Source organism: Diadema setosum, chromosome 13 (genome assembly GCF_964275005.1).
Source record: "Diadema setosum chromosome 13, eeDiaSeto1, whole genome shotgun sequence".
Taxonomy (NCBI): Eukaryota; Metazoa; Echinodermata; class Echinoidea; order Diadematoida; family Diadematidae; genus Diadema; species Diadema setosum.
Genome location: NC_092697.1, coordinates 6922562 through 6943529, shown reverse-complemented (window position 1 = coordinate 6943529; position 20968 = coordinate 6922562). Strand labels below are relative to the sequence as shown.

At 38.3% G+C, this 20968-nt stretch overlaps 1 protein-coding gene across 1 annotated transcript in view; it reads right to left on the bottom strand.

The window, feature by feature from the left end:
- Positions 1 to 13273, bottom strand: part of LOC140237130 (latrophilin-like protein 1) — a 32974-nt gene extending 19701 nt beyond the window's left edge. The window contains exons 1-7 of the mRNA XM_072317073.1: positions 13072 to 13273; positions 11456 to 11662; positions 10365 to 10454; positions 8484 to 8715; positions 7520 to 7626; positions 2561 to 2710; positions 1690 to 1790 (exon numbers count right to left, since the gene is read on the bottom strand). Of these exons, the coding sequence (XP_072173174.1) occupies positions 1690 to 1790; positions 2561 to 2710; positions 7520 to 7626; positions 8484 to 8715; positions 10365 to 10454; positions 11456 to 11662; positions 13072 to 13273 (1089 nt within the window). The remainder of the gene's footprint in view (positions 1 to 1689; positions 1791 to 2560; positions 2711 to 7519; positions 7627 to 8483; positions 8716 to 10364; positions 10455 to 11455; positions 11663 to 13071) is intronic.
- Between the last annotated feature and the right edge of the window lie 7695 nt (positions 13274 to 20968).

Genomic DNA, 20968 nt, shown 5'->3' with positions numbered 1-20968 from the left:
TAAAAATAGAAACCTATTTTTCCTATTATAGAGTGCAGGAAGAACTTCAAAGCTCAAGGAAGGTTTGATGTTGTTTTATAGATCCCCCGTTTATCATTTTAGGGGTTTCAATGTTCAAATGATTACAAGAAATATTTAAAAATATTGTTAAATTCATCAGGCAATAAAATAACAACTAAGATTTTAGACTGCAATGACATTGTCTGTGTTAAGAACACATGATTGCCCCAATATCAAATGAACTTTGGTTATTATTGTTAACATTTTCATAATAGCCCAATTGTCTCGCATAATATCTTACAATGCATTCCGATCAATTTTTTTTTTTTTTGTTGCCATTGTACTTGTAGATTCACGACGATATCGCCCACGTAAGTAACAAAATAGCTACTACGCTCTACATTATCTAAATAGATCACTGTGTAATTATGAAACAGAGTACTTCCATGCAGCAGCAGACATTAAGCCAGTTCGTAATTAGCTCATGTACACATTGGTACAAATGGCCTTTTTTTTTCCTCAGTTGGTTAGGCACTTCACTCGTTTTCAAAGCGACATAATACACAAGCTTGCCTGACGTGACAGTTTTTGGAATTCATATTCAAACAAAGAATGAACTTCCGTTTAGACCAGGTGACCAGAATGGCCAACTGAAATTTTCAGGAGGTATCCATTTCAATTGTTTTGTATTGAATGCATTAACAACATTTTCTTTTGATATTGTCAAATACCAGGCTTGCTGTCAAGTGGATGTGCTGGCAAGCACCATCTATCAATATAAGGATACATTAATAATCATCACATCACAGATGCTTATCCGAGTGAATTAACAGACCAAAATGCCTGTTGGTACAAATGACCTTTTTCTGCTCATGCGCAAAGTGGAACTACGAACTGGTCTACTTTGATAGAATACATCACATGCTCTATAGGGCTTTTTACACTTGTGTTTCTTAACCCCGGACTTTCTCTGACCCAGGACTATCGTTAGTCCCGTACCAATTTTTTTCAGCTTTTACACTCGCCAATTAGTCCCGTACTATCTCTTGTCCGGGGCTAAGGAGAAAACTGACCTTTTTACACTCGTATTTCTTAGCCCCGGACTTTCCAAACCACATGAATATTCATAATTACGCTGTGTACTGTACACGTACACGCACGCACCGGCAGCGCTTGATTACCTCGTTTCTGATTGGTCAGTGAGGGTCGGACTTCGTCTCCGTTGCTTAGCCCAGGATTATTTTTTCGTTCTGTTTACACTCACTTGCTTGGCACCTCAATTGCGGTGCTAGCACCGCAATTGCGGTGCTAACCCCTGCTATTTTGCAGGGCCAGATAGTACCGTACTATCGGTGGGGCTAGCCCACTTTGGCAAAAACGAGTGTAAACAGAAAGTGGGCTAAGGATAGTCCCGTACCAACGGTGGGGCTAAGGCCCCCCCTTAGCCCCACCGATAGTCCGGGGCTAAGCAAAAATTTACAAGTGTAAAAAGCCCTTATAAATCATAGAGGATACAACACAAGAGGCTAGTATTGACAGCAAAGGTTTAATTAATTAGGTGAGCGTTGGCAAATGTGTAAACAGAATTGAACATGCTAGTTGAGAGATGAAAGCTTTAGGCGCAAAAAGGTTACGGGCTCATATTATGCATCAGTGAATTCTTCCGCCATCTTTGATCACGTGACCCACCAGAAAGAGTTGGTTCTCCTCGTTGTCTACCCGACAGGAAGAGTCATCTGGTCCGTCGGCGGCCCACGATCCACCCTCCTCGCAGTCGTACTTGATTTGCCCTGTAAATAAAAATACACACAGGCTTAAATGCGAACAGACCACGTGACCTCGGAAATCGATCGATTCGATTTTTGATAATGGCAAATTTTTGTGAAGCTTTGAGTAGGTCAATCCAAATAAACAACTGCATCGTATCGTTGTTTAAATGACTGGTCAGCTTCTACTAGACAGTAGTCGTGAATTTAAACTGCTGATTTACTATAGTATTCTTTTATATTCTTAACTGGTCAAGCTATTAAATGTTAATGAATTCAAATTAAAGTTTTGAGTTCGTCTTGTTCAATTTCCGTATGTGTGTGTTTTCCCCTTGTTTTAACTGACATCTACGTGATTGGTGTGTATACATGGTCAACGCTTTTATTTTTGTCGCCGTGCTAGAAGAGTTCTGATCTGAAAGTGGTGTCCATTTGCTAGATATTGCATTCTGTGACAGCTAGATATTCCCGAAAGTGTATTATGTATATCAAAGTATTATAAAGCACATCTCATAATCAATCAAATAAACCATTTGAACAACGCAACTTACTTATAGTGCGCGTAGAGCATACGGACGCTACTTTTATCGATTTTTATGAACCCGTGCAACGACGTCTAGAAACAAAAAAAAAAAAAAAATACGTGAATGAAAAAAAAAAATCGTGCTTCGCCAATTCTGGAAAGGTAGATTTCCCTGATTCACAGAGAACAATTTAATGATGAGAGCATTATGTCTAGGAACAGCATGTACTTAGTGGAATGCAATGCTTTCATAGCTTGAATTTGTTAATACCGATGTAGCCGTCGGGACAGTCGTGTATTGCCACAGTGTCCTCTCTCGTCCTCATCCACGTGTGAGCGCCTACCACTACCTGATCGCAGTACATAACCGGAGCAGCGGACAGGGCGGGAAAGTAGGGAGCATTGTAGATTTCTGCATCGTCTGCGAGTCAAAGATGAACAAAGGAGGGAGGCGTTTAAACGCGCTCAAAGTAATGCAGTTTACAATATGGGGTAGGTTCAAGGGGGAAAGTGAATGAGAATATCGCTACCATATCATGGCGGTATTCTCCTTCCATCTATTATACACAGAAAATAAAGGAGCGTCGGTTACACGGTGTTGTTATTTTCCAGCTTCAATACTGTTTACATGATTTCAATGACTAAAAAATAGGCATGAAGATAGGTATGGTATGAAAATCGGCATCACATTATGCACAGCAATATTTACCACAGATCGAAAAAATTCCAAAAATGATGATATGTAATCCCCTACATGTCATGCTGAAATAGCATTAAACGTTAATAGTCTTGACAGTAAACATCGCCGAAACTTCACAGACATTAGGGAGCTTTTGATTTTCGCGACGGGGACGTTCAGAGGAAAAAAAAAAATGTTTCACTGAGCATGCGCAAAGTCGCTTATCAGACGCGATCTGTTTTTAGCTCATAGTTTTCACTACACGTTCTAGGCTATTTTATTTTGTATTTCTGTTTTTATTGAAAACTATAACATTTGCCATGAAGCAAAGTACATATCATACCTGTGAAAGTATAAAGCTCAACGGAGCATAAATGAACACACAACCAAGACAACATAATACAATACAATACAATACAATACAATGCAATACAATACAATTCAATACAACACAACACAACACAATGAAAATGTCTCCCTGCATATGCAGTGGAGTCCCACCATAGCAAGAGCCATGGAAATAAATCACGTTCTATAAAATAATTACTACATGTATTGAAATCACACAATACATGTAACAGGGAAAAGCATTCACAATAATTTGAGATAACGGCCGGGTGTCACTTTTGAAAGAAAAAAAGAATCAAATACAGATTTGTCGACTGAGGTAAGCTCCCCACCAATCTCTCTAACATAATAACAAGGGCAAATGCCCCATAATCACTCCAAAAACACTAAGACGACTCTGCCCAGGTGGGGCTCCACTGCATATTACCCATGTCTGCACAAAATTAGAATAAAGTAACATTCCTTTATTGATTCATCACTGTGGTACATGTACGTATGGGGAAGAGGAATCAAACTATTATAAATGAAAGTGTCCGTTTTTTAAAATGAGAGCCCAATTTACCCCTTATCTCAGCTATTTCATGTTCAATTTTTTGTTTCATTCGAACAAAGGACATAAACGATAGAAAATTTGAATCTACCTGCTGAAATTTGCAGCGAATCATATAATATTTCATACATAAGAATAAAAAAGTATTACACCTGTCGTGCCTATTTCCAGTATCAACACCAAATAGTTAATTAAAATCAAGGTATACTGTAGTGACTCTCTTGTTAATCATGTTGTCAGTACAATCAGAAAGCTTTTTCCAAATGTGAGCGACTACTGTACAATCACAAAATATAATATATGTTTCAAGGTTTCAGGAAACTTCTTACAACAATAGCACAATGGAGAATCACTTCGACCAATTTCATACAAACATGAGTTGAGGGCTATTGCGTTGTGAAATATTTGAAAATAAAAAGACCTTAACTTGGTATCTAATGTACAATTAAAATTATTTGTATTTATTGCGAGCCAATCAGTATCATTTCCATCCAAACCAAGACATTCTTCCCACTTGTTTTTAACCTTGTTCTGAGACAAATAGTCTTTATTTCGTATAAAACAAAGAATATGCATGTTTAGGTACTTTGGGTTTTCTAACCAACTCGGAAACAATTTTATCAAAGATATTTTCATTGACGTCATGCTGATCTGTAAACCAATCTAAAAACAAACCATTCATAAGGGAATCGTACTTGCGACGGTCCGTTATAGGGATGTCATATTCTAATACTAAATCTTCAAAAGTCTTCACAAAATTGGCACCCCTATACAAGTGAGAAGCATACAAAATACCTCTTTCATACCAAGCATGATAGTAAAAATATGGTCTATGTCTTAAACTCGCATGCTTATTATACCAAATTCAATCTTGAATATGAAACTTGGTTAAATTCATGTCTTTTAATATCAAATGTCTATATTCATACCAAATCTTCAGAGTTTCAATCATCTGACAATTTTTTAACTTATTTAACACACATTGGGGAGCTTCTGTTTTCCATAACATTAAATAATCATTGTGAAACAATTTGAGCATTTCGATTTCTATACATTTCCATGCACTCATATAATCATTATTCAAAAAGTGCTTCACCCTGACCATTTTCTGTGATTTTGCATAGGTACAAGGAGCAATCATTTTCAGCCCGCCTTCTTCATATGAATCACAGAGTAAAACTCTTTTAACCCAGTCATTGCCATTATTCCAAATGCATTTAATATATAATATACTATCCAGTCTTTTAAAAAAGGAGTTAGGAATGTTGATACATAAAACTGAGAACAGGTACAACAACTGAGGCAGTAATAAAGTTTTAACAACCGTTCTAAGCTTTTTTGACGTCCGCTCAGTTGTTCACGACGCGTCGTAGAGAGCTACTTCATGCACCGATCATAATATGGGGGCGCCATTTTATCTTATTACTATTATTTTTTTTTTTTTACTTTGCGTCTCAACGTAACCTAAGCTGCTTTTTAACACGACGCAGGGAAGAGGAGAACGTCCAGCTCAAGCGTCGTCTCAAACGTCCGCCCCGCAAATCTAAAGCTCCCTATTAACAGGGCTTGTGCCGATGGGTTGGGTGGTGGCGCGTCGCGTTAATGGAACACCACCCTTCGTCCAAAGCCCCCCCCCCCCCCCGGTTTTGCCGAAAGGGTGCGTTGGGAGCGTTGGATCGCGTCGCGTTGACTGGAACCCCACCCTTCGTCCAAAGCCCCCCCCCCCCCGGTTTTGCCGAAAGGGTGCGTTGGTACTTTTTCTCATGTAATATTAAAAGACGAGTTTTGAATTTATATTTAACCTTCAAACAACCATTTCAAAGAGGCTATCGTCCGGATCGGTTTACACTCTATTACCACTTGGTCTACAGCCAGTTGGTCTAATAGACTGTTTAATATCAGTTGGTCTAATAACCAGTTGTTCTAGTCATCATTTCGTCCAATTACTGTTTGGTCTAATTGTTATTTGGTTTAATTACTATTTGGTCTACAGTCAATTCGTCCAATAATAGCCATTTGGTCTATTTTTTGTCTAGCACCAATTTATATCATCAAATACCGATTTGGTCTATTATGAGTTGTCATTCCATTTCGTCTAATCATCAAATGGTCTAAAATAAAACCAAATTTGTCCAATATAAATTTAGTGTAATGACCATTGATCTTATTGTCATTTGGTCTAATAGCCAGCCTCCTGGTCTAATCAGGTACCATTTGGTCCAATCATCGTTTCGTCTTGCAACTGGGATATTTTTTTTTTTTTTTTTTTGGGGGGGGGGCATTTTTATTGATGTGTACACCAAATTTATATTGGACAAATTTGGTTTTATTTTAGACCATTTGATGATTAGACGAAATGGAATTAGACTAACTCATAATAGACCAAAAATAGACCAAATGGTTATTATTAGACGAATTGACTGTAGACCAAATAGTAATTAAACCAAATAACAATTAGACCAAACAGTAATTGGACGAAAGGATGACTAGACCAACTGGTTATTAGACCAACTGATATTAAACAGTCTATTAGACCAACTGGCTGTATAGACCAAGTGGTAATAGAGTATAAACCGATCCGGACGATAGCCTCTTTGAAATGGTTGTTTGAAGGTTAAATATAGATTCAAAACTCGTCTTTTAATATTACATGAGAAAAAGTACCAACGCACCCTTTCGGCAAAACCGGGGGGGGGGGGGGGGCTTTGGACGAAGGGTGGTGTTCCCATTAACGCGACGCGCCACCATCCAACCCACCCTTTCGGCACAAGCCATTAACAGAGGGTTATTGACCGTTCGTTCATTATATAATTTCACAGAAACGGAATCAAAAGATAATGGTTTATTGTAAACTTTTTTTTTAAATTCTTAACGTGTTTCTTACGGACACTGGATACGTGTGATTGAACAGGTGTCCCATAATATGTGACTCTGAACCTCAAAACAAACAAAAAGTCGCCAGACATGAATTTTTAGTCAAGACCATATTCTGAAAGAGCAGACTTTAAGCTTTAAAATGATGTATAACTCAAATCAAATGGACTCTCCTAACCTATCTAAATATTGGAAAGAAAGCACAAACTCAGGAAAAGTGTGAACTGAGAAAAGAGGCTCTGAAGTACATTGTCTATTCAAGCGCTTAATCTTTACCAAAGCGTGCTGGCTGTGCGATGAATGGGACAAAAAACAGGAAGTAAACCACCAGAGGAACAACAATGAAGGGATTATCAGATTAAACTGAAATTAAGCATGCCTCATTAACACATTCTTTCCAAAATCAATGCCAAATTTCAAAGCAGTAGCACTATGCTTTCAAAAGTTATTAGAGTTGAAAGTGAAGAGTGTGGACAAGGTTTTTCAGAAATGAAAAAGGGATTGTAAAGACACACCTAATCACACTATTCTACCAAAAATGTTCGAGATAAACTGCTAAAACACACTTTCCTGCCTGTTTTATGATACCAAATTTTAGCATAATGTAAAAGAAGACCCGCTCTTTCAGACAATATGGAAAAGTCAAGTTCGGCTAGGTTGACCCATTTCACTTATTTTCAGTCCTCACGCAAAATCAGTGTGTGCGACTTTATGTCCGTTTTGAGGTGCACGGTCACATATTGAACGTCAAGTAAAAATCAGGTGCTGTTTGTACCTACCTTCCCCGCACCGGTACCTGACTTCGAGGTACTTTGTGCTTTTACACGGAATGCTCTGGAAGAATACGATTCCTGGATCCAAATCACAGTAGGGTTTTCCATTACACCTGATGGATGAATAATGATATTGACAATTGCAAGCACCCATGGTTTTAAGACTGACTAGTATGTGATTTATGTAATATCTACATGAACCAAGCGCCACTAAAATTACTTGATTTATACAAACACATGATGTTAATGCCATAGATAACACAATTTGCTGCATAATGGCAGGTGTCTTTTATTCATAGCTATGTATCGTTAAACAAAGTGAAACCATTAGTTCAACTATTACTCTTAAATCCGGAGGATTTTGAATATCAAGGACTACAGAACTACAGATTGCAACTATTGCAACTGATTGACAAATTGCCCTATCATTCATCTACGTCGATGTAGGGCAATTTGTCAATAAGATGCAATGAAATACATCTCGACGGAAAAAGTTCATGAATTTGAATATATTGTACAGCACTGGCCTACCAGAGCAGAAGTCCATTCGTTCGATTCAGCCAATTAATTTTCAGATTTCTGTTTGATCAACATGTTGATGCCACGACCACAATGGTAGTTATAACGTGATTTTAGATTTTGGAATTTTTAGCAGTCCTTTATAATAATTCTTTTAGAAAAGAAAAGGAGTCTGTAACAAGAGCGATAGAACTGACAACCCCTCCCCCCCCCCCCCTCCGGAAAAAAAAAAAAAAAACAGACACAACGCATTGCATGGTTGCATCATTTAGGATATGCTGCCATTAAATGGCACCAAATCTTATGGCTATCTCTGCAGGTCTTAGTATTGGTGCCCGCTGGTTATGACGATCAAAAAGATAAATTCCTAATCCGAGAAGAAGTGTCTAACAAGGATTAGAATATGAAATAACGACCAATCAAATTTCATAAATCCTCCCCAAATGATTACTGGGCTGTAGTTTTGAGGAGCGAGGTTGAAGCCACGCAGTTAGTGTCTTCTTCGTGAACTGTGGGGGCCTCGCACACCGTGTCGTTGATCTCGAACCGACCGAAGGCGGCGTACTCGATTCTAATCCGCTTATTGGACTGCTGCGTGGTCACGCATGTGACTTGGAATGGCAAACCCTCGCATTTGCTCCGGCGATCATGCCAGTTGGTCCCGACCGGGGACGCTGGCGGGTCTATAAGGGCAAAAAGATATGAATGACTCATGGACAAAAAATACAAAGATTTGGAACTTCAAGCCGCCTTACTTTGTTAGATATCTCTTCACTTTATCATTTGACAAGTAGAATTGAAGAATTGAAGTAGAATGAATCCAGTCTACGTCAAATAGATGTGATACCAATGAACATGATGATGAAAGAAGATAGTGGGAAAAAGTATCCAGCTCCTCCATTGAGATGTGTAATGACAAAGCATTGGTCAATCTCATTCTCGTTACTGAGAACTGTATTATAAACACGACTACGCGGGTGACATGACTGGTCTGACCAGTGAAACACACTACCAAAGACATATTATTCTGGTTGGTCAGTACCGTGACAATACATCAGCAAATCAATATTGTCGGGAAAAAAAGAATTTAAAAAGTCGATGGCTTATCAAGTTATGTCCACTGCGTAGAGATGTATCAATATACTTCGTTCATTGGCAGTTCATCTTACCAGGCATAATATAATATCAGTCTAGAATTATAATATTACTTTCATTTTGAAATCAATCAAAACTAATATTTTTTATGTTTCTGGATTTTATTGATTAGAAGAACAAGAGCATCCTCATTTTCGCAATTCGTATTGCACATACAACACGAAATCAACAATTTTTGACAACAGTGTTATATGAATAGAATAAATGATACGATGTGATAAAATAAAATAAAAATATGAAATAAAATGTAATAAAAGATAACATGAAATATAATGAAATAAAATGAAAATATAAAATAAAATGTAATAAAAAATGACATAAAATATAATAAAATGAAATAAAAATATATCAATAGAAAATCATGGAGTTAGAGGGCTGGCCCGGTTGGATATATTTGATAATCTCCGTAAAGAATTGAATACATGAATATAAGAACGACCCAAGTCCATTAGAGAAAATGTAGGAAAAATGGAAATTAATAAAAAAAAACTTCCTACTGCCTTTAGTGTTTTCGGTTATTGGGATGTTATTAATTCAAATTTGAATATAAAACAGTCACTTGCATGATTATCTGTATTTGCATGACTTCGTAAATGACTTTCAAAGGCGATTGTCAGATTTGGACTTGGGTCGTTCTTATATTCAGGTACTCAATTGTGTACAGCTTTATAACTGAATATCATGTAAGTGCACAAACAGTCGAAGAATCTCGATTGGGATCGACGCTACAGATGAGCTTACGCCTCTGCTAGTATTTCTAGGATGTGTACAGTTCTGGTCGAGGTGAGGATTTAGCTTTCAGCGTTTTGCGAGATATTCAGAAACCACTCTGGCTATGTGATGTCAAAGAGCATGCAATTCTAAGGGGTATCAAAAGTTTATTTGATGAAAATCGGTTTTGAAATGGCTGAGATATCCATAAACAAGGTGAAACAAAGAGATCCTAATAAAAGGCGTGGCCTGTCGCATTTTATTATTTTCACTTTTTTGGATATCTCAGCCATTTGAAACCAATTTTCATCAAATGAATGTCGAATCCTTCTTAAAATTACATGCTCTTTCATATTTCATCAGAGGTTTCTCATTATCTCACTTAGGAATGTTCAAAACATGAATCCCCACCTCAACCATTACTGTACAGTCCCTTTCAGGGAGAACACTCAAAAGTTTGACGTACTTGCGGACTCGACAGGCTCGATTTCGCAGTATGGACCGTTATAACCGAGCGGACAGCGGCACTGGGTCACCATAGGCGCATAAGGCCACTCTGTAAGCAAATAATCATGTGGGAAGAGACATTCAACCTGTTATATTATTATTATAAAGGGGTGATTTTCCATAGCTTGGCTAAAATATCAAAATGTCACAATTCTACGAGAGTCGAATGTGTCTTATACGTACTACTTAGCAAATGAGTAAAAAAAAAACAAAAAAAAAAACGACAACTAACCACTAGTGTCTTCATAATCATATCCGGTATTTCAATTCAATTCTTTGTTAATTCAATTTATTTACTCAAATCTGATAAAAAAAAAAGACAGTTATATTGTACATCACAGCATACACCATAAAGGCAAATGAAAAATATACAAAACATAGGCCTTATATTTCATCATAATTTAATATAATTTTAACACGTTCAAAGAATTGATAATAACAAGGTAAGTGCAATAATGTTTCTCGCCCATTCGCGTGCAAGAAATTGTACGTGAATGGGATATAACAGATAAAAGGAGATATAAAAGGGTAAAAATGTATGGCAAAAAAGAAACGTGCCATAAAAACTTAACATTGGGCTCTAAAAGTTCGTTGACCCATGCTTGTGACCATTGACCTTGTGGTGACCATCCACTCCCAAAGGGATATCTACCATCCAAGTTTAGTCACAAATGGAGTTATGGATCAAAAGTTATGACCCATAATAGAGACGTGCCATAAAAACTTAACATTGGGCCCTAAAGTTCATTGACCCCTTCCTGTGAGCTTTGACCTTGAGGTGACCTTCATATATGGTAAAATGTGAAACTTTGTATGACCCCTCTTCCCTCAGACGCCGCAGGCGATCCCTAGTCTCCCCTCACCTCCGGTGGGCTCGACAAAAATGATGTATTATGCTCAAAGTGTTGATTCTTATATCGATACCGTGGCGTTATCATTACCATTTGATTCTTTTATTTACGATCAATACCTACGCCATCTTTCCGAAGGCGTTCTCGTGCGAAGTATACTATGAGCATTCGGCGGTGAAGAGTGGTTATTCGTACTTACCACACATGAAGGGTAGGGAGGAGTTACAGAACGACTGGACAATCTGGAATTGGGTATAGGTCGCCTTGTAGGCCAGGCACTCTCCTCTCTCACCAGTGATGTCACCAACATCCGGGAACGTCACGTTGGATGGGGACCACTTCCAGTCTCCGTCGATGGCATGGTAGCGGGCGCTCGTCCAAAATGTTCTTGAATTTTCTTTGAAGACTTAAGATAAATGATGACCGAAATACGTAGGACATATTGTGATTTGTTTTTTCCTCTTGTAATTCACCGGTGCATGAACACAGACTGTATAACAAGTGCTTAACTTTGTACAGAAACACTTAGGAAATAATATTGCTTAAATGAAAGGAAGATATTATTCAGAGGGGTGAAGGCTCAGGTTTGAGTTTCTTCAGTTTGTCTCCCTCTACAAATGAAAATTCGGAGCTTGGGTATTAACATTTTGTTCCATGTTCATCGTGTCACTGACGGCAACCAGGGACAGCCTGGTGCTAGTGTCGCTGCCCGGAAAGCAGTAGATGACAGGTTCGAGTCCCACTGGTTCCTTTTTTCCGACATGTTTGTTAATTTACAGATCAGCAGTTGCGATCATAACAAATTTTCATTGAGAGGGAGACAAACTGAAGAAACTCAAACCTGATTATATTGCTTGTAGAGCAATTTCATAAAAATATGATAAAAAATACATTAAGCAATGATAAAACACCCATCTATGCTAAAATCTCTCAACTGTTAGGCAGGTTCGTTGTGGTTTCTGTCATCCCTCTAATACGACATTTACAATGCATACTTTGTACTTGGTATTACTGTAATTGTTAATTTATTCATTTATTCATTTAATTTCGTGGACATTCTCACATACATAATCATATCGGTTCAAAGTCAGAGCATGCCTACAAAAACATCCATCTGACATTTCAAGATTCGTATACAGACTAGATTTGCTTATCTGTATTTCCTCGTGAGTACTTAAAGGTAGGGAATCCCATTTGCACGCCTTAAATGAAGAGTTGTATAAATACAGTGGTATGATGAAGAGAGTATCATTTTAGAAACTCCCATAAAGTATTGAAAGTGGAAGGTAGCATTAAGTACATTTTTTTGACCGTTAGATTTTGAATTGAATTGTTTTCGGGGCTCACCGTAAATTCCAGTACATTACTAGGCTACCTTTGCAGACCCATGTACTGGATGTGTGTCCATCATGTATATTTTGTGAAGAAAGTTCATCAACACTTACAAACATTTCTATATACATTCTTGCCACACACTCTATATGTTATTAAATCAGCTCTTGTACTTTAAGATTTGTGTTTATAGATCACAAATACAGAAGAATGCAACAAAAAGGCGTAAGTGTGGCTGACACACAGAACTACTGAGTAGTTGAGTTTTGTGCATTATTCAAATTTAAGATAACTGTTGACTTCCAAATTTCTAAGCAGTGACCTAAGCAAGTCCCCAGAGGTTCATATTTAATGTTTTGCTGCATTTGGGAGGTCTGTAAAAGGTATCCCCTACCTTTAAAACTGACTGTAGGCAATGGTAAGATTAAAGCTACAATACAAATTCGACTATTTATATTTATCTCGAATGTAATGGGAACGTACTATTTCGGCGAAGCATTCCAACATCCTCCTCCTCCGTTTTATTTTCGTAAGAAACGATTTCCCCCTCGTGAGTCTGACAGTAGTTGTAAGCCTCGAACCAGGTCATGTCCTGCTGGAAGAAGACGTAGAAGCGGTGGTCCTCTGCATGGTAGTGCATGGTACCAACGATGGCCCCGAGGGGACCTAACGTGGATGTAGTCATGTGTGTCACAAAGACGAATGAAGAAACCGGGATTAGATGAATATGAATTTACGGTACTATTATCATCATCATCATCATTTTCATCTGTTCATTTAATGTAGTGGACATTATGATTTACACGGTACTATTATCATCATCATCATCATCATCATTTTCATCTGTTCATTTAATGTAGTGGACATTATGATTTACGGTACTATTATCATCATCATCATCATTTTCATCTGTTCATTTAATGTAGTGGACATTATCACATACGTAATCACATCGGTTCCAAGTCAGAGTATTCGTACAAAAACATCCATCCGATACATCATGTTTGACTTGCTTTGATTTGAGTTGATCTGATCTGACTTATTAGTTTCTGCATTATCAATGTGCATGTACACATTGTTTATAGTAATTCTACATACATCCGTTGCTTACAATGTCGTTTAACAAGTGTATACACGGTACAATAAGTAATAAAAAAGGGCTACAACTTAAGCGTAGCGTGTACATATTGTGTGTGTGTGTGTGTGTGTGTGTGTGTGTCTGTGTGTGGTTGTGTGTCTGTGTGTGAGTATATTATGATTAACATATATAATTTATTGCACCATCCATAGTCTTTTCATCTTCGAAAGCTATTGTGAACATAAAACAATACTCAGTATCTTTTAACTGATGCACTCTTTCTCATATCGTCAAACCATGAAGAAAAAATTTGTATGATTCCATACTTCTTCTTTTTTTTTAACTTGCCACGCTGAAGCAAATCGTTCGTTTCAGAATATATTTTGTACTGGGCGTGCTGGGTATGGAGGAGGGGCATGCTGCAAGACAGAGGTAACATTTTCTTTTTTTATCTTTTTCATTAGCATTTGACGAAAAACCACACAACCGTGGTGAATACTGAAGTATACTCACGATAGACGTTCATACACGTTCCTCCATTCTGGCAAGGGTTATACACGCATGTTTGGTTATATTGCTGTGCCTGACATAGGGTCATTCCTATGAAGGAAAAAAACAAACAAACAAGCAAAAATCAATCATGCTAATTTAGCACCGAAGTGTTCATACTTGGACAAGGGGGGTTACCATTTCATCTGTGTAGATTACAGCGACACTCGAATACTAGAAGTGTTGTGCACATCGTATAGTATAAAAAAAATGACTGCTATCAGGGGCACAGTTAAAATTATGGGCCCAAGGTGATGTGAAAACCGTAACTATGCCCGAAGCGAAGCTGAGGGCATGGTTAAGGTTTTCACATCACCGAGGGCCTACATAATTTTAACTGTGCCCCGAATATCAAGCAGTCATTATTTGTTTTATATACCGAAAATATAGATTCCGAAATATAGATACCGAAAATATAGATTCCGAAATATAGATACCGAAAATATAGATTCTAGTCTCTTTTACAGCACTCATAATCAATGCTGATCGACAGCGCGGCGGTTGTATCATTGGTGCGTACATGAGTGATCATCTATAGAATACTGTCTATGTGTACATACAGTGTACGTGGTTGCGACTGTTTCCAAGCGTATTTACAGGGCACAGTGACCGCTAGTCTCTTTTACAGCACGCTGATCGAATGCGCGGCGGTCGTATCATTGGTGCGTACATGAGCGATCTATGTGTACGGGGTCGCGACTGTCTCCAAACCTATTTACAGGGCACAGTTGATTTACTGTGCCCCGGTGCCGGGCACAGTAGATCAAAAATGGGGCACAGCTATTTTCATGACTCCGCTTTTAACCAATCAGATGAGAGGATTCTATATATGAGGTATATTATAATATTTACATTCCTGATAATGTTCATAATGATGATCAGATGGGGTAGTAGTGATGCCAATATCACTGTGATCACGATATTGTAATAAAGATGGCAGTATGGTGATGGTGAAAACACCGGCAATTAACGTTGCATTATAAGGGAATTTATCTGCAGTCGTGCAGATTATTGCACCCCCCCAAAAAAAAAAAAAATATTGCACACAAAATTTGCCGTCATCCTAGGATGAAAAAACAACATATTCTTAATTAAAGTACACATTCTTTCGATTTGTTACTGTGACGAAATATCACATTCAGAGTAAGTTAGGCCTATTCCTTTGCCTTCTGAAAGACAAGTGCTCTTTCGTTATGACCCCTTATGCCCCTCCGCGAAAAAAAAAAAAGGTCCTGAAATATGCAGAAGTCTTTATGTTTTTCTTTAAATCGTTGCCCTGCTGTGACATTACAAATTTCTGGGGTTTTCCTTATCCAGCAATGACGACATGTGGATTCAACGAAAACTTAGATATTCATAACTTTTACAATGGATGTCTTATTTCAATCAAACTTCGCCATAATTCACTATAAAATCCACACATAAGAGAAGGTGACTGCGATGACGACTATAATGCCTCAATCTGATGAGTGTGATGTTTGGCTGATAACAATGTGTAACAGCATTGCTATCCCACCAATTCTTATTTTACTATACTCACACAAAAATAGACACACACACACACAGACACACACAGACAGACAGACAGACACACAGACACACAAACACACACACACACGCACATTAAAATGCCTCTTTAAATGTTTTGACGCGCACAATCATGCAGGAGGCTTGGGAAGTAAGTCACTCATTAATCGCTATCATGTTTACATCTATGCGCTCAGTATGCAAGTCATGACCTTGTGTAAAAGTAACCTTGGGTAAAAGTAGGCCCTACTTCGTCACTTGTAGTCGAAGTGTTTAGCAGTTTAGAGCAAGTAAAGCTTTTCAACCAAATTTCAACAACTTATATAACACTTCAATGTGTTGAATCGATAATTGACAAACTACATAGTGCAGTGATCTTATACCTGCATCAGCACTTCTGAGTAAAGTAATATTGACAATCACACATTTATAAAATACTGGTAACCATTTATCGCATTCGATTGAAAAAGGTCAACTTTCGCATTTGCAGCAGCACCAAAGCAACCCACAACCAGCAAATATCTTAAAATATCATACTAACATTTGAATGATTAAACGAAAAAACGACATTCGTCCCTTATGCCCCTTTAGGATATTTACAAACAGAAAAATAAGATCAAGGAGTGAGTAAACAATGAACAAGACAAGTGTATGTTAATCTTTTAAAGGCAATAATACCATAATTAAACGCACTATGGAGGTTGTAATCTATGTAGCCCGATATTTGGAGGTGCCTCTTCTCGGAGCAAAATGAAGCTATATACCAACTTCAGAATTTCACCATCCCATGGTGAATCTTAAAATAATAAATTCTTCATTTTTTCAGGACAAATTCTGTGCAGCAAGCTCCATTGTCAGAGTATTACAGAAAACTGCGGAATTAATTTCCCAAATGTACAATAGCTGACAGAATGTAATCGTCGTAAGAGCATTTTCAATGCCCAGCTGCTTTTTCGAGATCGATTTTACAAAGATGATGATAGGGAGCTTTAGATTTTAGACTCGTGGACGTTCAGAGGTGGAAAAAACCGTGTCCGGGCAATTACCCCCAGAGGGCAATTACCCCCCGGCCAAATACTGGTTAGTGGTAAGGTTAGAGTAAAGATTAGGGTTAGGGTTAGGTTTAGGGTTAGGAGCTTGGAATAAGGTTAGGGTTAGGTTCAAGATTAAGATTAGGATTAGAGCCAGGGAAAGGGTGCGGGGTAATTGCCCTAGACCCGGAAAAAAACATGTTCTGAGCGAGCGCAGAAGCGCGCGTCAAGTTGATCTATTTTTAGCTTGCGTCGCCTGAGTTTTTCACTACGCGTACTGTGGTCTGTTTTTACGTCCGCACAGTTTGCAACGTACAGAACTACTTCATGCACTGATCATATGGGGGCGCGATTTTATTTTTTATACGTTGCGTCTCAGCCTATAAATCTAAAGCTATTTTTCAACACGACGCGACGCAGGGGAGAGGAGATTGAACGTCCAGCGCACTCGTCGTCTCAAACGTCCGCGCGTCAAAATCTAAAGCTCCCTAATATGAATACAATGATACCAGTAATAATTGATGTGACAGAACCATAATTGAACGTTATGGATGGCAGCTGATGAGGCTGAAACTCTCCTTGAATTCGAAACGTTTTAGGGCCGATATGTTATATCATGGTGATGAGTTTCCGGTGTTAACTATATTTATACCAGACTAGACGCATCACAAGCAGGTTAGTTTTGAAATCCGTCCGACCAGGAGCAGACGTTTACCCTTGTGTGTATGTCTGCTTCAGAAACGGATTTTAATCTAACATCCCATCGCATCCTGGTCGCTGATGAAGAATGCGATGACTAACCAGTTTGGTGTCTTGTTTTCTATATCATGTGCTTTCCTCGCCAGGATAAAGCGTTTTAGTCTAATGCCATTTTAGGTTTATGTATATATATATATGTATATATGTATATATATGTATATATATATATATATATATATATGTATATATATATGTATATATATATATGTATTTATATATATATTTATATATATATATTTATATATATATATATATATATATATATATATATATATATATATATATGTATTAGAAGAAAGAGTCTCAAGTACGCCATGGATCCAACGATTACAAAAAAATTTTATTACAAAATTTTCGGTCTGCCTCAGACCTTCGTCAGTGCAAAGACAATGATGGACAATGATAAACATGATATTCATGTTTATCATTGTCCATCATTGTCTTTGCACTGACGAAGGTCTGAGGCAGACCGAAAATTTTGTAATAAAATTTTTTTGTAATCGTTGGATCCATGGCGTACTTGAGACTCTTTCTTCTAATAATTACAACATTCGAAGTCCAACACGTGGAAAATTCCTATATATATATATATATATATATATATATATATATATATATAATATAATATAATATATATATATTATTTGTTTGTTTGGTATACAGCACTGAACTAACAACGAACTTGTTAGCGGTAGCGATTTCCATTTGTCTGCTTAGAACGAAATAGTTGTGAACAACAAGCATGACAAGCCAGTGCATATTTATCGCAGTCAGTCAGATCGAGTACAAAAACATCCTCTACACCCTGCTGCATGTGATCATTACTTTTAATAGTCGACACTTCCCGCACGCAATTAAGTCTTCTGAATATTTCACGATAAGCTTTCAACGTTATTAAACGTACTCTTAGAAATTGATTTCTGAAATTCACTCGTCCATATCGCATCGATAATTTCGATATTGCACTTCATTACTATAACAAGGCCATAATCAACTGACAATAGCAAGTGTGCGATGAAGTAATATTTTTCCCTCTTTTCATTTGACATGACTTCAGTTCAATTTCAGTACTGCATATCTGCCATTTTTATTGATCTTATGTGATCAAACATATTCACATAAGAATTAGTACGGGAAGCTCAGACTGAAACCAAACTGTCTGAATAATAATAATAATGATAATAATAATATCATGATAATAATAATAATAGCAATGATAATAATAATAATAATAATGATAATAAAACATCAAAGTTCCTTCCTTACGATTGCAATAGCTCAGTCTCACAAGGCAGATAAACAATTATCAAGGCTGGTTTATCACGAACACTATACAGAACAATAAAATAGCGGAAAGGAGAAGAGAGAGAAAGGTTGTGTAGTACGTTGAATTGAGATTTGCTTTCTTCATGTATAGATTGTTACTATTAGTCACCCTGAGAAGGCAAAAAAATTATCTGACGCTTAAAAGTTATTGACCAATGACATCACCGGGTATTCCCATTCATAGCCCACTTTGAGAGGATAAGTAGAGATGTCTGGCATATGGGATTTTTGCAGACCTCCCAACCTTTCTGACTGAAAAATAGGGATGGTTTGGCTCAAAAGTACGAAAGAAAGAGCAGTTCCCACGGGACTGTGTAGGGGTAAAATTATCACGAAAAATATAAAGATCCTACTGAAACAAGAGCTGGGAATGGTCAAAATTCAGATTCTTTCCTCCAAATTCAGAATGGCTGGGAGGTCTGTTTTTGGTTGGTGAATACATGTGACTTCGTTTCGAGTCCTATAAGGTAGGCCTCTATTGCACGTCACATTTAATACATTCGACGAGTGAGGTGACCCGTGTGAACCGACGCACCACTAACAGAGCCAAATTTACAAACTGAGTGCCTCTTAAGCCCACCGCACACTACACGATTTTGCCCCGATTCACCGGTCTTAAGACCTGGAGACTAGAGGTGTGACGTCACAGTCTTGCCATTTTCTAGTCGTACGACTGGGTCTTAGCGCCAGTCGTAGAGATTTGACATGTTGAATTTCTACGACCGGTCGTAGGCTTTCAGCCATTCACAATGCAGTAAAATGCAAGCGCACACAGTGCGCACTGCGCCCGCTTTACAGTCGTAAGCCTACTCGTATATTAGGGCAGATATGTAGCAAAAATTGGTCGAGATGCTCACATCCGGCGGAAAGTATGAAATTTTGCATGTAGAGGTATTTTGGGGCGCTGATTTCAAAAATTGTATGCACCTTGTAATGACACATACTCTGATGAAGAAAAGGACAAATTCTTTGGAAATCTCTCAGAAATTATCAACAAGATCCATGACAGTGAAGACCTCTACGTCATGGGAGACTTCAGTGGCAGAGTAGGTGAGAGAAGAATGCCATGGACACCACATCTTGGCCCACACAGTGACCATCGAACACACTGCAACAATGGCAACCATGTGCTGGAACTGTGTGCAGAGCATGAACTTCTGGTCATCAACCCAGCCATATTTATAGCTGGTATAAGTGGAACGACATAGAAGTAAGGTCTCAGATTGACTTTATTCTTACAAGAACTGGTATGAGAAATATCATTACGGACGCAAGGGCCATACCAAACGTGTTCCTGGACACAGACCACAGACCAATCATTTTGAAACACACAGCACAGAAAAAGAAGAGGCCAGGCAAAAGGAAACAGGCAGAGAGAATTAACACGAGGAAGCTTCAAAATACTGAGGTACAGGACCACATCCTCAACACGGTAGGCCAAAAGCTGAAAGAAGTGGACCCCACAAATATGAATGTTGAAGAGGCCTGGAGCACCTTCAAAGCTGCTCTTCTGGACACCTTGCAAGATGCCTGCGGCTTTAGAAAGGCAGGGAACGGAACAAGAAAAGCGACAGCATGGTGGAACGAGGACGACAAAGAGGCAATCAAAGAAAAGAAGAGGCCCTTCAAGGTCTGGCTGAAGTCAAAGCAGGACGATGACTACAAAACGTACAGCCTCGCAAGAAGAAATTGCAAGCGAGTGATAAAAGCAGCAAAGGAGGCCTCGTGGAAAAAGTATGGTGAAGACCTTAGTGAATTGTGCAAACACTCCCCGAGAGAGTTTTACAAAAGCGTGAAAGCCATGCGGGTACGTGACAAACCCTTCGACCCCACCACTGTGATTAATGACGCAAATGGGCAGCCCCTGCAGGAAGAGGATGAGATCATGCAGAGATGGGAGGAATATTTCAAGGACCTGCTAAATCCATCAGGAGTGAGCGACACACAATCACAGTTCACTCCCAACCACCCAGACCACTCCGAACCAACCATCTTGGAGAGTGAAGTAAGATGGGTCATTAAGAAAAGTCCTAAAGGAAAATCAGCAGGCGTAGATGGCATAACAACAGAAGCTGTCCTGGCCTGTGGAGAGACGGGAGTTGAATGGATC